The sequence below is a fragment of the Eurosta solidaginis genome, chromosome 4 (assembly GCF_040869045.1).
Source record: "Eurosta solidaginis isolate ZX-2024a chromosome 4, ASM4086904v1, whole genome shotgun sequence".
Taxonomy (NCBI): domain Eukaryota; kingdom Metazoa; phylum Arthropoda; class Insecta; order Diptera; family Tephritidae; genus Eurosta; species Eurosta solidaginis.
Genome location: NC_090322.1, coordinates 11,144,740 through 11,160,049, shown reverse-complemented (window position 1 = coordinate 11,160,049; position 15,310 = coordinate 11,144,740). Strand labels below are relative to the sequence as shown.

The 15,310-nt window shown below is 42.5% G+C and overlaps 1 protein-coding gene across 4 annotated transcripts in view; it reads right to left on the bottom strand.

Moving 5' to 3' along the window:
- sunn (sisters unbound) overlaps positions 1 to 15,310 on the bottom strand; it is a 38,283-nt gene that overhangs the window by 15,608 nt on the left and 7,365 nt on the right. Inside the window, exons 7-14 of one of the 4 annotated variants that reach the window (XM_067780105.1) lie at positions 14,643 to 14,817; positions 14,439 to 14,581; positions 13,985 to 14,363; positions 13,739 to 13,917; positions 13,362 to 13,667; positions 12,845 to 12,988; positions 12,403 to 12,623; positions 12,107 to 12,254 (exon numbers count right to left, since the gene is read on the bottom strand). In XM_067780105.1, the coding sequence (XP_067636206.1) occupies positions 12,152 to 12,254; positions 12,403 to 12,623; positions 12,845 to 12,988; positions 13,362 to 13,667; positions 13,739 to 13,917; positions 13,985 to 14,363; positions 14,439 to 14,581; positions 14,643 to 14,817 (1,650 nt within the window). In that variant the 3' untranslated portion in view covers positions 12,107 to 12,151. Of the gene's footprint in view, positions 1 to 10,397; positions 12,255 to 12,402; positions 12,643 to 12,844; positions 12,989 to 13,361; positions 13,668 to 13,738; positions 13,918 to 13,984; positions 14,364 to 14,438; positions 14,582 to 14,642; positions 14,818 to 15,310 lie in introns of those variants that run through there. The other 3 variants (XM_067780104.1, XM_067780106.1, XM_067780107.1) reach the window with 3 other exon arrangements.

Genomic DNA, 15,310 nt, shown 5'->3' with positions numbered 1-15,310 from the left:
TTTTCCTTTCCTTATCTTCCCTTTTCCTACATTTTGTTTACGAGAAGCAGATTGATTAAATCATACCCTTCCTGCCAGAGCAATATAAAATTTCCCTAATTTGAGCTTACTTATTCATTATATTACCCATCTAATGTTCTTATTATTATATTAAAATGACAAATTATATTTCTTTTATTTGCATTTCCCTTCCATTGATTTCCTTTCCTTTCCTGCCCTTTCCTTTCCTGTGGTTGAATTTCAACCACTGGGCGAACTCTAGTATATGTACAACCACATACCGGCTCAAAGCGCGGTAGGCAGGTCATAAGAAATGGCTCAAGAATCTTTTCTGCATTCTCCTCGAATTTGTGGTGAGAGGCTACACGTCAAATATTGTAGTTAGTTACTGTGAAAATGAGTTCCATCATAACAAATATTGTGGTCCCAACCTTAGGATCGTTTATTGAATTTTTTTGGGCTCCAAACATCTTATGGAATAAACACAAGCGATGTGAGATGACTTCAAAGTATCTAAGTTAACAAACCAGTCCTCCCCGCTGCAGTCGTGCCAGTACCAGGATTTCTTAGTTGTTGTTACCACGAAAACAAGCCGAAGGTTTAGGGGTGTTACGGATGTGGGAAATCCTTTACTATGTATAAATCCGGCACGTTCTGGTACTAACATAACTGCTGCGAGATCGATTTGCTACGTTTGGAGTTGAAAGTGCTACGTAAATAAAATAAGATTGACAGTGAGAAGTAGGAGGCCGGTATTGCCGATAAACTAGCAGCGATATGCCCTAAAGCGCGGTGTGTTCGTTAGTGCACACTCCCCGAAGGAAGAGATTTTTCGCTGAACGAGGTCCACTTTAGCGTAAGGATGGCAAAGCCCGTCTACAAACGAATTTCCATAAAATGAAACGTTTAATGCGCTTGCAAGTTTGAACGGTCTGTTAGAAAGAAAATGTGAACTGTTGGGATGTTGCTTGGAGAAAACAGCCCGCATGTAGTAGTCCACGCAAGATTCCATATAAAATGAGCATCAGTAACAGTAACAACTCAAACTACTTCCCAGCGCAGAATGCAGTAGGGCTAAGAGCTCCTATCTGAATCCCTTGCAAATGCTACTTCGATTCGCGCAACTGTTCATATTACGTACATAAGCGCCTTGCTTTAATTTCCCTACGACCTAGAAATTAAGTACTCAATCAGATTTCAAGTTTAAATGAAAAAAGGGCACGCGCGTAGGTAGTCGAATTAAGTCGCATGTAAGTAAAGTGTTTAAACTTCCGCTTTGTATAGCTACATATAAGATGCTGTTTTAAGATTACCTAGGCAAAAATTCCTTGTACATGTCTCTGCCTTATCTAGGTGAAAGGCAGCCACTCACAGTTGCGAAGGTTTTTCTGAGACTAAATTCAGTTACTGTGAGTTTTGATATGTAATATTCCCCTTCTGTAAGAAGTGTAGATTTTAAAACTCACACTTACTAAACCTTGCTCCTGATCTGTTAGATGGTTTCGTTCTCTCTTATTTTGCAGTCTATGTATGGGTTGATCTTGGAGATGGGTCGACACGAAATCCCTGATTACTTTATAAAGCACCTTGCAACGGGCCATATCTGTTTGTTAACAGATACCCCAAGACATACACGATAATGATTGGTTCGAGGCCGGCAACCGTATTCATCGATAGACTTAAACCAGCTTATTTCCCTAGAGATGAATTAGCAGCAATAACACAAGCCACAAGTATTGATGCCAGCACATCGGCGGATTTTCTGGAAAGGGGTGGTGTAGTGACTACCCAAATCGAACCCTGCCGCAATATGTGCCAACATCATAAAACAGCTGAGTTTTAACAACTACAGCCAACGTCTAGTAATACTTTCCCTCTTAAGATAAAACATTGTTCTTTTTAGTTTAGTTGAGTTAATACATATAGAATAATAGACATAATATTCTATAAGTGGTGACCCCGACGACAACAGAATAGTACAACCAAGCATTGCTGAGGCATGGCCAACGAGAACGAAGAAACATTTCACGAGGCAGTAGCTCCATTTCAAGTGGCACGGTTGGCAGTAAAACCGCCACCGTTTTGGAAACCAGATCCGCGTTTATGTTGTTGTTGTTGTTGTTGTTGTTGTAGCAATGCTCGCCCCACCTAATAGCCGTGACCGATTACAAATTGTCATCAATATCCTCTAACGGGAGTCCAAGGAAACTTACCGTTTCAACAGGGGTGGACCATAAGGAAAGGGGTGTTAGAGGCGTTGGTTCCACATTACAATTGAAGAGATGGTTGGTGTCATGTGGGGACACATTGCAAGCGGGGCAAACATTTTGTATGTCAGGGTTGATTCTGGATAGGTAAGAGTTTAACCTGTTACAGTATCCAGAACGAAGTTGAGCAAGAGTGACACGCGTTTCCCTGGGGAGTATGCGTTCCTCTTCCGCAAGTTTTGGATAATTTTCGTTAAGTACTGGATTCTCCGGGCAATTCCCGGCATAAAGGTCCGACGCCTGTTTATGGAGTTCACCAAGGACCTGCTTGTGTTTTTTCACTTCATACGGCTGGGTTCTCAGGTGCCGTATTTCCTCAAAATGCTTACGGAGATGACTCCTTAAGCCCGTAGGCGGTGCTGGTTCATCAATCAGATGTCTGTTGGGATGCCCAGGTTTCTGGGTATTCAACAGGAACTGTTTGGTCAGCATCTCATTTCTCTCCCTGATGGGGAGTATTCTCGCCTCATTATGCAGATGGTGTTCTGGGGACATAAGAAGACAGCCCGTGGCGATTCTGAGAGCAGTATTTTGGCAGGCCTGTAGTTTCTTCCAGTGGGTGATTTTTAGGCTTGGCGACCATATGGGTGACGCGTAGCACGTAATCGGCTGGCTAATTGCTTTGTATGTAGTCATGAGCGTTTCTTTATCTTTTCCCCAAGTACTGCCAGCGAGGGATTTGAGGATTTTGTTACGGCTCTGAATTCTCGGAACGATTGCGGCTGCGTGCTCACCAAAATGTAGATCCTGATCACACGTCACACCCAAGATTTTGGGGTGTCGGACAGTAGGTAGCGTAGTGCCATCGACGTAGATGTTCAAAATGGTCGACATTTGGGGCGTCCATGTTGTAAATAAGGTCGCGGAAGATTTAGTCGGTGATAATGCCAGGTTTCGCGAGGCGAAAAAACTGGAGAGATCAGGGAGGTAGCCGTTTATTTTATTGCATAGCGCATCGATCTTTGGGCCTGGGCCTGTGGCCATTATTGTGCAGTCATCGGCGTAGGAAACGATTGTAACTCCTTCCGGTGGTGAAGGTAGCTTAGATATGTAGAAATTAAACAAAAGTGGGGATAGGACACCACCCTGTGGCACCCCCTGTTTAATTCTCCTTGGTTTTGATGTTTCGTTTCTAAATTGCACCGATGCCTGCCGACCACCCAGATAATTTGCGGTCCACCTTTTAAGACATGGGGGAAGGGTAGACCCCTCCAGGTCCTGCAGTAACGAGCCATGGTTGACCGTATCAAAAGCTTTTGATAGGTCTAGCGCTACGAGTACTGTTCTATGGTGGGTGTATTGATTTAAACCGCAATTTATCTGGGTGCCAATGGCATTCAGCGCGGTGGTAGTGCTATGGAGTTTTCTGAAGCCATGCTGATGAGGGGCTAGCTGCAAATTTGCTTGGAAATAAGGGAGCAGAATGGCTTCGAGCGTCTTTGCCACTGGCGATAGGAGAGATATCGGACGATACGACTCACCTATGTTAGCTGATTTCCCAGGCTTTAGTCGCGGGACCACCTTGGCCATTTTCCATTTCTCAGGTATGACAAAGGTGGAAAGAGACAGATTGAAGACATGTGCTAAATATTTGAACCCCTCTTTCCCTAGGTTTTTAAGCATCGGCATGGCTATGCCGTCTGGGCCCACTGCTTTGGATGGTTTAGCACGACCAATGGCGTCCTCAACCTCTTTAGCGGTGATGGTGATTGGTGACGCGCTGAATTTGTGTTTATTTGCGCGTCTATTGGCTCTCCGTCTATCTTTGTCGACCGTAGGATGCATTATATATTGTCGGCAGAAAGCGCTCGCGCATTTTTTCGCGTCCGACAGCACTTTGTCGCCAAAGGCGATGGAAACTTTGTCTTTGTGCTTAGTCGGATTCGATAGGGACTTTAAGGGTGGACCAAAGTTTACCCACACCGGTAAAGAGGTTACAACCTCTTAGGTGCTCTTCCCATTTCGCCCGCTTGTGTTCATCTACAAGCAATCTGATGCGTTGGTTTATATCCCTTATTTGGGGTCGCCTGGATCAAGCTGTCTTATAAGGTCACGTTCTCTCGCTAAGTTTGCGGCCTCCGCCGGGAAGTGGGACCGGATTTCGGGAATTCTCCCGGCGGGAATGAAATGTGCCGAGGCGGATTTAATGACCTTACGGAAGGCACGCTCCCCTTGGCGGGCATCAGTCGGGATAGGGAGGGCAGCTAGGCGGCTGTATGTAAAGGATTTATATTCTTCCCACTTTCCTTTTTTGAAGTTTATGAAAGTGCGTTTTTCAGTGACGATGAAGTCGGCGTTACGCTCAAGCGAAATAAGTATGGGCTGGTGGTCGGATGCCAATGTTACCATCGGCTGCCAGTTGACGCAGTTTACGAGTTCTGCGCTCACGATTGAGATATCTGGCGAGCTGTGACAGCTTCCTACCATACGTGTGGGGGCGTCTCCGTTTATTGTGCAGAACGCCGTTTCTTCTATTTGATCCGCCAACATCTCACCCCTACTGTCCGCCCGCAAGTTTGAATGCCATAGATCATGATGGGCATTGAAATCGCCTAAGATAATGCGATTGTTGCCAGTGAGTAAGGCCCTGATATTAGGGCGGTATCCACTGGGGCAACAGGTGGCAGGAGGGATGTAGATGTTGATGATTTCTAGGTTTGCATCGCCTGACCGGACAGATAGGCCTTGACGTTCTAAGACATTATCCCTGCGGTCGATGCCAGGATCAAATATACAATATTGCACAGAGTGGTGTATGATAAACGCGAGACCGCCTCCATTTCCGCTTTCGCGGTCTTTCCTGTGGACGTTATACCCAGAGCAGGTCTGCAATGCAGATCGTGCTGTAAGTTTAGTCTCTTGAATCGCAGCAATGCGGATGTTGTGCCGCTTCATGAAATCGACTATCTCCGTAATCTTCCCAGTTAGTCCATTACAGTTTAACTGCAGAATTCTGAAGTGCATAAGATGAGACGTCGCCACTCTGGGTTAAGTGACGGGTGACTACGCCTGGGTTGGGGAAGGCCAGGACGCAATTGCTGTTGTGGCCCTAGGACTGGGCATCCTTGGGCAAGCATTGGGGTACCCGGATGATTTGGGTTTGCGGCCTGGCAACATGGCGCGATGAAACCCGTCGGGGGGTTGCCGTCGCGGAGACCAGAACATCTAGGGAAGTGGCACCACCCAAGGCAGTAGCTGCATTGGGCGGATGTCGCAAACATATATATTCTGTGCTGGCAAACGGTGCAAACGGAGGTAGGGACTAAGAGTCTGTTTCCCTGACCTACACGATTGCTGCCGGAAAAGAAGGGGGGGGGGGGGGGGGGGGGGGGGGGGGGGAGAAGACGGGGACAGGGGCTGCTGCTCAGCATTGCTTCCGACTCTACAACGAAGATTGTAGTTATGAGTGGTAGCAGCTGTTTGAGTTGTTGGCGCCGTGGGGCGCGAGCAGCAGCGGGTACTTGTTGTGGCTTGCTGAGCAGCGGGGCTGCTGGAAGGTAGTGGGGGCGCTTAGACGTAGACTACGGGACGCCCTTGGGCGTGAACAGCAAGGAGCCACAAAAGATTTATAAAAGTTACGTGGACGTCGGGTTTTGGGATCAAGCCCAGAACAACCTGTCCGATGCAACCATCCCTTGCACGAGACACACTGAACAGAGTATGACCGTCCTAAAACGATTCTTTTCCGGCAGATGCAGCAAAACCATTTCTCAGGACCGGGGTCAGGAGACGGACCCGGATTGGATTCGATGCCTTTCCGGAGTAAGAGAATATGGAGCAGTCCTGCTGCAAGGAGCTGCTGGGAGGATGACAATTTGTGGGAGGGACGAAACAAATTAGATGGGGTCACACTGAAATGACAGTCCTTGGTCGGGAAAAATCCCGAGTCGCTCCGGTACATAGAACCGACTGCCTTGGGAAACGAGATCCGCGTTTATGGTTTGCGCAGGTGGAGGCTCAATTTGCACGAGCGGGAATTACCAAATATTTTACGGTCGTTGCCGAAATCGATTCAGCTGTACTGGCACATGCCAGCGACATTATTTCCTCGCCACCCACTGCAAACAAGTATGACATATTGAAAGAGCGATTGAACGAAGAATTTAGCGAATCAAAAGAAAAAAGTTTAGGCGATTATGCGAGTTGGGCGAATCGGGCCAGAAGAAGCCTACAGTTTTGTTACGAGAGATGAAAGACCTGGCGAATCAGCAGCTAGGTAAAAAATTGTTGAAGTCCTTATGGCTGCGACGACTGCCCCTCCATGTGCAGCAAATTTTAGTAACGATGGAGGGTGAAGTAGAAGAGTTGGCAAAAAAAAGCTGATGACATAGTGGCAATTCCAACTATGAGTGGTAGCGTCGACGCTATTTGCAAACCAAGTGACGATATAACAGCAGCCATTTCAGAGTTGGTGGATAGGCTAGATGGTTTGAGAAGCGGGAGGTAACGTATAAACAGCAACGGATCGGAGCGCCTCGACAACAAGCACGACAGACCAGCTCACGGGATTCAAGGGGTTGTGTAGCGCAATATATAGCTTCTCCAACCCAATTGTCAACCTCACCTTCGAGCGGCGAATCCCGTTTCACTAACAGACGAGGCTCTGGCGACCCCAAGCTCCTCATGGAACTTGGGGGTGGGGAGGGAGGGATGGCCTGAAGGTTCAATGTGGCCATATAAATCGTTCCCGAGATGGTCGGGCCAGCACCTTAATGGTGTTGTGTTACCGGAGCGTATCGGATCTGTATCCGACAAAGGACCATCACATCGATAATACTCCCCAAAGCCTTCGGGGAGTAACCTAATCGCTACAACAACAACAACCAGCTCACGCAGTGAGGACACACGGGATACAAACCGCGATATCTGTTGGTATCATCATATTTTCGGCAAGAACGCAACACAGTGTCGGCCACCATGCGCTTTCACACCAAAGCTTTCGGAAAACTGGTCAGCCCTCCGTACAAAGCGGCTATGTCGGAGGAAGATATGAACTCCAGCCGCCTTTACATTCGGGACAGAACGTCCTCAATGAAATTCCTCATCGACACGGGCGCCGAAGTTTCGGTAGTACCCAAACGTCACGGTGAGAGTATGCAAACAAACGCAATGAAACTGGTTGCTGCGAACAATACTACAATTAATACATTTGGTAAACGACAGATAACATTAGATTTCGGCCTACGACGCCCATTTAAGTGGTGTTTCATAATCGCCGACGTTGAGCATCCTATAATAGGTGCGGATTTCCTAAGACACTACGACGTGTTGGTGGATTTAAAAAACAAAGCTATCATAGATCAAGCAACGCATACTCGGGCGCTTTGCCAAATCATACTGCCGTCACATAGTGCACTCTCTTTAAAGGGAGCTAATCCCTATCATTCGATCTTATCACGTTATCCTGATCTTACTAATGACTTGCCCAAGGCCAATAGACCCACGACAGCAGTCCAACACCATATAGAGACACGAGGGGCACCGGTAGTGCAAAGGGTGCGACGACTTTCTCCTGAAAAACTGGAATGTGCGAAGAAAGAGTTTGCGTACCTAATCGAACGCGGGATTTGTCAGCGCTCAAGTAGTCAATGGGCGAACCCGTTGCACATGGTGCAGAAATCAAACGGGACGTGGTGGCCTTGCGGCGATTATAGGAGATTGAACGCGAAAACAGTGCCAGATAGCATTCCAATTCGGCATATTTAGGACTTAGGTGGTGAATTGTTCGGAAAAAACATTTTTTCTGTAATAGATTGCAAGAAGGCATACCACCAGATCCCAGTGCACCCGGCAGACGTGCCAAAGACAGCTATTCTAACGCCGTTCGGACTTATATTTATATTTATTCAATACTGTCTATGAAAGAACATTTGAGTTTAAATATATGACTTTCGGGTTAAGGAATGCTGCCCAAACGTTCCAACACTGCATTGACGAAACAGTATTTATATACAGGTTTATCTTTTGTATTTCCTTACCTAGATGACGTACTCGCAGCTTCCACGTCGCCAGAGGAACATGCGGAGCATCTCAAACAGCTTTTTGATCGTTACCGGAGAGGATTAGTTATCAACGGCGAAAAATGTCACTGGGTTTACAAAAAGTGGAGTTTTTAGGACACATAGTCTCGGCGGATGGTATCAGACCGCTGCCACAAAAGGTCACAGGTATTCTACAGTGCAAAAAGCCGAAGGAAGTGCACGAGTTGAGAAGGTTTCTTGGGACAGTAAATTTTTATAGGCGATTTTTGCCCCATGCTGCGGCCACCGAGGCACATTTACAGAAATTAATGGGACCATGTAAGAAAAGAAGCAACAGGAGCGTTCGAGAGACTGAAACAATTAGCAGAAGCGGCCCTTCTTGCGTTCCCCATTAATGATTCTTTAATGACTGACGCCTCCGACGTCGCAGTCGATGCCGTGCTACAGCAATTAGTTAAGGGTAAGTGGATGCCATTAGGGTTTTTCTCACTGAAGTTTACCCCAACAGAACAACACTATAGCGAATATGATCGTGAACTAACAGCAATTTACAAGTCAATACGGCATTTCCGTTATCATTTAGAGGGAACAGCTTTCATTATTTTCACGGATCACAAACCGTTGACACATGCATTGGAACAGAAGTGGGAGAAACTTTCACCACGGCAGACACGACAGCTTAATTTCATTAGTCAGTTTTCTTCGGTCATACGGCACATCAGCGGCGCGGATAGTATTGTAGCCGATATGCTCAAGGGTCGAGACCTTTTCGCTACCGATGCCAGTAGATATACAACAATGGCACGACGAGCAAACAAAATGTAACGAACTTAAAGGATTACTTGATAGCGAACAAACCTCGTTGCAGTTAGTGGAACACCGACATCAACAATCGGGCATTGTAATAATTTGTGATAAATCAACCGGCACACTGCGACCATAGGTGCCAAAAGTGTTACGACAAGTGATATTTAATGCTTGTCACGATTTGGCCCACCCAGTGGCGAAATCAACTATTAAATTGATAACGAAAAGCTATGTATGGAAGAGAATGGGTTCGGCCATACGCAGTTGCCCAGCGTGTCAACGATGCAAAATTTCATGGCACACGAAAGAAGAGCTAGAACAATTCGCAGTTCCAAAAGGATGATTTGAGCATGTCAACGTGGACATAGTTGGACCCTTCACTCCGTCAAGAGGTTTCACATACTGTCTCACATGTGTGCACCGGTTTTCAAGGTGTTTGGAAGTGATTCCTTTGAGGGACATGACAGCGGAGACGGCTGCCAGAGAGTTTCTCAACGGTTGGATAAGCCGGTTCGGTACACCGAAGTTTATTACCACAGACCAGGGACGTCAATTTGAAAGCACTTTGTTTAGGGAGTTGACCAAACTTTTAGGAGTCAAGCATATACATACCACCAGCTACCATTCACAAGCAAACGGTATGGTGGAAAGATGACACCGAGTTGTAAAGGCCGCCCTTAGATGTAATGCAGCGGATGCAAACTGGGTGGAAGTCCTGCCTCCTGCCCTTCTGGGGTTAAGAGCAGCTGTTAAGGAAGACTTGGGAGTATCTGCGGCAGAGATGGTTTATGGCCAACCTATTCGGCTTCCTAGTGACATAATGTACTCGGAGGAGGAGGGCCCCTGGACCAACATAATCTTTTACGAGAACTACGACGGCATTTCGAGACCATTCGACCAACACAAACGTCACAGCATGGTAAACCTGCGTTATTTGTTCCCAAGGATGTGCGCTTTTGTAATCATGTTTTTCTACGCGACGATACAATTAAAAAGCCGTTGAAAGCACCTTACGACGGGCCATATCTGGTTGTTAACAGATACCTCAAGACATACACGATAATGATTGGTTCGAGGCCGGTACCGTATCCATCGATAGACTTAAACCAGCTTAATTCCCTAGAGATGAATTAGCAGCAATAACACAAGCCACAAGTATTGATGCCAGCACATCGGCGGATTTTCTGGAAAGGGGGTGGTGTAGTGGCTACCCAAATCGAACCCTGCCGCAATATGTGGCAACATCATAGAACAGCTGAGGTTTAGCAACTACAGCCAACGTCTAGTAATACTTTGAATTTCAACGCATATATAATTTGGGACTTTCCCTTTTAAGATAAGACATTGTTCTTTTTATTTTAGGTTTAGTTGAGTTAATAAATATAGAATAGTAAACATAATATTCTATAGTCGTAAGGACCCAGCGATACAACCACGCCCCATTACAGAAATAAAATCATAATTCCAACAATTAATTTGATAAGCAGTTGCGTTTCATTAATTTCGACAATGTTAGCCTTAATGAAAAGTACGAAGCTTCGCCTCTTTTTGGAACAATAAAATTCGTATAAACTTGATTGATGCAATAAGGGCAAATGACTATCTAGCAAAACTTTTCCCAATTTCCACCTTTTTTATATTTACAAGTACTAATTGTTTAGATATATAGATAACGCTAATTAAATAAAAACTAATTCGAAACAAAAGATAAATACGAGGGTTGCTATTTATATCTTGAGCCTTGGCAACGCTAATTGTTTGCCGGCGCCATCTGACGTTTTCAATTGAAAGTTTGATGTTTTCAAGCATAACCTTCTTCAGAAAATTTTGATATTTGAGCACAAATTGTGTTGTTTACAGTAACTTAAAAACTTTATCTCAGCGAAAAAATGGAATTCACTCGTGAAAATTTTCGTGCGATGATTTTTTACGACTTTCGACGTGGAATATCAAGACAGGAGTGCTTTGAACAACTTACTTCTACTTTTGATGATGAAGCCCCATCCTTTGCCACTGTGAAACGCTGGTATAACGAATTCCATCGCGGCCGCCATTCGATCGGGGACGAAAGTCTTGAAGGTCATCCAAAATCAGTTGTTGTGCAACAAGACATTGACGCTGTGCGCGAACATATATTGCAAGATCGTCATACGACTTGTCGTGAGATTGGGGCATCCCTGGGCATTAATTTGACGAGCATCAATAAGATTTTGCATGAACATTCAGCTGTGAAAAAAATTTGTTCGCGTTGGATCCCGCATAATTTGACAAAAGCTGAAAAAGATGCTCGTGTGCAAAAAAATGCTCAAGAAATAAAATCGCTGTGCATCAAAAGATGTATATAACATCTACACAGGTGACGAATCTTGGATATATGCGTATGAGCCCGAAACAAAACAGCAATCCACTGCATGGGTCTTCCAAGATGAACCAAATCCGACAAGTGATTCGTGCCCGAGGCACTTCCTGTTTCTACGGAATAACTGGACATGTGGCTACCGTGCCATTACAGCAACGAAGAACGGTGAATTCCGAATGGTACACAACCATTTGTTTGCCAGTAGTGCTTGGTGAAATACGGAAGAAGAAGCGGCAACGAAGGATCATTCTTCATCATGACAATGCCAGCTCTAACACATCGGCTGAAACAACCGTATATTTGACTGGCCAAAACGTCGAATTAATGAGTCACCCTCCGTACAGCTCTGATTTGGCGCCAATTGATTTCATTTTATTTCGGCAAATCAAGAATAAATTGCGTGGCCAATGTTTTTCGGCGCCTGACGAAGCCGTTGATGCATTCAAAAACCATGTTTTGGAGATACCTCAGTCGGAGTGGAAAAAGTGATACGAAAATTGCTTTGAATGCATGCAACAGTGTATTGATTATCATGGAGAATACTACGAAAAACAATAAAGCCATTTTCGATAATAAATTACTGTCCTTTCATTATTAGGCTCAAAATATAAATAGCAACCCTCGTAAGAAGTAGAGAAAATTTATGTAACTTGAAACGAATATCTGGAACATGTTTGCGATTTTATATTTGCCTTTTTGTGTTATTGTCAATGCATTATTTTACGCCTTAAACCTCCTTAATTTTTTGTTGGCATGCCCAAATCGTTTAAATATGCATTTAAGCTCATTTGCTCGGCTGTATTTAGTATGTGATTCTGCAAAGCTTTCGCTAGGTTTTGACTGCAAAGTATTAAGTGTCATTAGAAATTATAAAAAAGCTCATCAATAAATACGATTTATAAATTATAAATACTACTAATTTGCGCACACAAAAATATTGACATATATCTTATATTACTAAGATTCTATAAGTCATTAAGATACTTACATAGCTGGTAATACATTGTCGCTATTTACATTTAAATTCTGCGTAAACTGATTTAGGTGTTTGAGCGCTAGCAAACGATTATTGCCTGTAGTAGGTGGCAGTTTTTGTAGAGATTCTTTTAAAAGTTCCAATACTTGTAAAACAACATTGGCGCAAAGGATGCTGGGAGTAAGTCTAGATGGCAGCTGATCGATGAATGATTTCTGTGCGCGAATAACGGACTATGAAGAAAAAATGGTCCTAAAATTGTATCAAGGCTTGGGCGAAAATTCGAATTTGTGAGTTAGGGCCTAAAAGCATGCAAATTCACATTTCAGCCAAATCTTTTAGTAGTAACATCCAACTGAATGTTGCATAAACTTAAACCCTGTGTTCTCCCTTTTGTTTTTGTTTAAGTTCTAGCTATATCAAAATACACGACTTAGCAACAATGTCATCTTACCTGTATTTCATCCATTTTAAACGGTGGCTTCTGCTTATATAAATTATATACCAAAGCAGCTAATATGTAAGTAAAAGTCTTGAAATGATGTGTGGCTAAGGCTTCCATGAATGCTAGCAGTTCTTTATTGAATTTATGTGATTTCTAATAAAAATTGAATAGTTATATATTTTATTAAATGTTGGCCATTGTGGCAGACATGAATTGATGATGTTGGTACAAAACTTGTTGCATACTTTGAGAATGAGGATTTGCTTACATGCTTGCATCACTTTCTTCTCAAAAACAAAACACGAAAATTAAAATAAAATGTAAAAAAAACTTGTAATTAAACAACGTGAGTCTTCGAAATTTACCCATATATTCATAAAATAAATGAATGGTTTATACAGCTATTTAAAATGAGAGCAGTGGGTTAGACTGTAGAAGTCGTACCTCAAACAATAGAGAATAAAAATATATTCGTCTCCTAAAAGTATGCACCAAATAATGCACGTACATTTAAATTAGTGCTTACTAATCCATAGTGCAGACATATCTTCCAAGCTGCTCGCGAGGGCAGCACAATATGTTTTGAAGAATGCAGTTGAGAAAATTTTCGAAACATGAACCTTTGATATTGTGTTATATAGTGCGGATGCAGTTCCAAATTTTCTTCGTTAACTGTATGTGATATTGCTGCTGCCGAAATTGCCTTTCTATGCAGGCAACTTATTACGAGAGTTTCAACTAATATGTGATACGAACGTAAAGCAAGTGGTAACTTGCAAAAGCCACAGGAATTGTGGAAAGTACAATACAAATTTACTAAACAAATGAAATACTAAAATAGAAACGAAATAGAAAGTAGTTCTACATTGAATGTATACATTTAACCTCACTACAAACAATTACCGTTTTCAAGCGATTCATTTGCGCATTGGTTTTTACGTCAGCATTACTTAAGGCATTAAGTAAATAACTTTCCAATACACTAACTTGGTTGATGAGCCATTGTCGTGTGCTTTTTGTTAGATCTTTATTGATGCATAGTTTAATGCAACCATTCACTAGCAACTCTATAGCGTAAATATCTGCATGCGGGGAAATTTTAATCAGAATTAAATATGTATTAGTCAGCACAAAAGTTACATGCCATACCAATAAAACATCCACGTTTATTAGCAATTTCATTTAACTGCTGGTTGTCTATTATACGTGCGCTGAGCGTACGCACTATGCGATCAAAATTATCAAATACGTTATAATCACCCTGCAGCAATACACAGAGTTTTTTTAAAATATTACCGTAGCTGATTGCTTGTGCATGATTTGGAAGCTTCCCCTGCGGTAACCCGTGAAGTGTACGCTCTATTTCCTCATATTCTCTATAAATGTGTTTTGCATATTTTTCTAGTTTTGCAAAATTTTTCGTTTCCTCAATGAAACGTAAAAATTGCATAAATAAATTTAACATATAAGGATACTGCAAGTTATTTTTAATTTCCGAAACAAAGAAGTTTTCAAAGTCTACAAGTAACTGCCAAAACAAAGATGAAATGAATGAGTAAAATTTAAATGTATAGCGACTTAAGCTTATCCAATATTTTTTTACCTCGATCCTAATATTGCGTACCAAACTTAGCTCGCTAACGCTATATAATTGTAAAAGAATGCCCTTCAAACACTGGCTACTTAGCAATGTCAATATTTCAGGCAATATTTTGAAAACTTGCATGATTTCTGGAGCATGTTTTTCTGTAAAAAAAAGAAGACATTTCAAAGTGTGTGTGCTAAATATCTTTAGTTACACATTTACCAGTGTGTGCTACCATTTTGCGATAAATTACAACCACAAATTGTGCTACAAAATATCTCATAGTCAACGGCACATCTTCGTCTTTTATTAAATCAAAATAAATTTGTATGTACTGCATATAAGTAAAATTTGGCCAAAGAGCATCAATGTAGTAAGGAAGGGAATCGATAATATTCTGTAATATATAAAAAAAAAGAGATTCAATAAATAAAAATGCTAGGGATTGTGATAATAGTTTGAATGAAATAAATACAAAAACATGACATGACTATGACGAATTTTAGCTACATGTTTTCCTAAACAATTTTTGCAAGAAATAACAAAAATATTTCAAAAATTAAAGATGCCCATACATACATATATATGCAGAGAACTGTTAAAATGTGCATCCTATCCCGAGTTACATGTCGTGAGCTTAATTCACAATTAAGTTGTTGGTTAATACAAAATTGTACAGGAAAAGCAAAAAACATTTTATTTTCTCATTGACCGCATGTGAGATATGGCATTTTTATAGCGGCATTACTGCGTTGCTATTAGTCACATTAGTTTCAAATTTAAAGTGAGGGTTCATTTCCATATATCATACAAAAATCTATGAAAAACGCAATTTCGAAAATTTTTTTGGTTAGAGCTTTTGTAAATTAAGCTAACGATATGCACATATG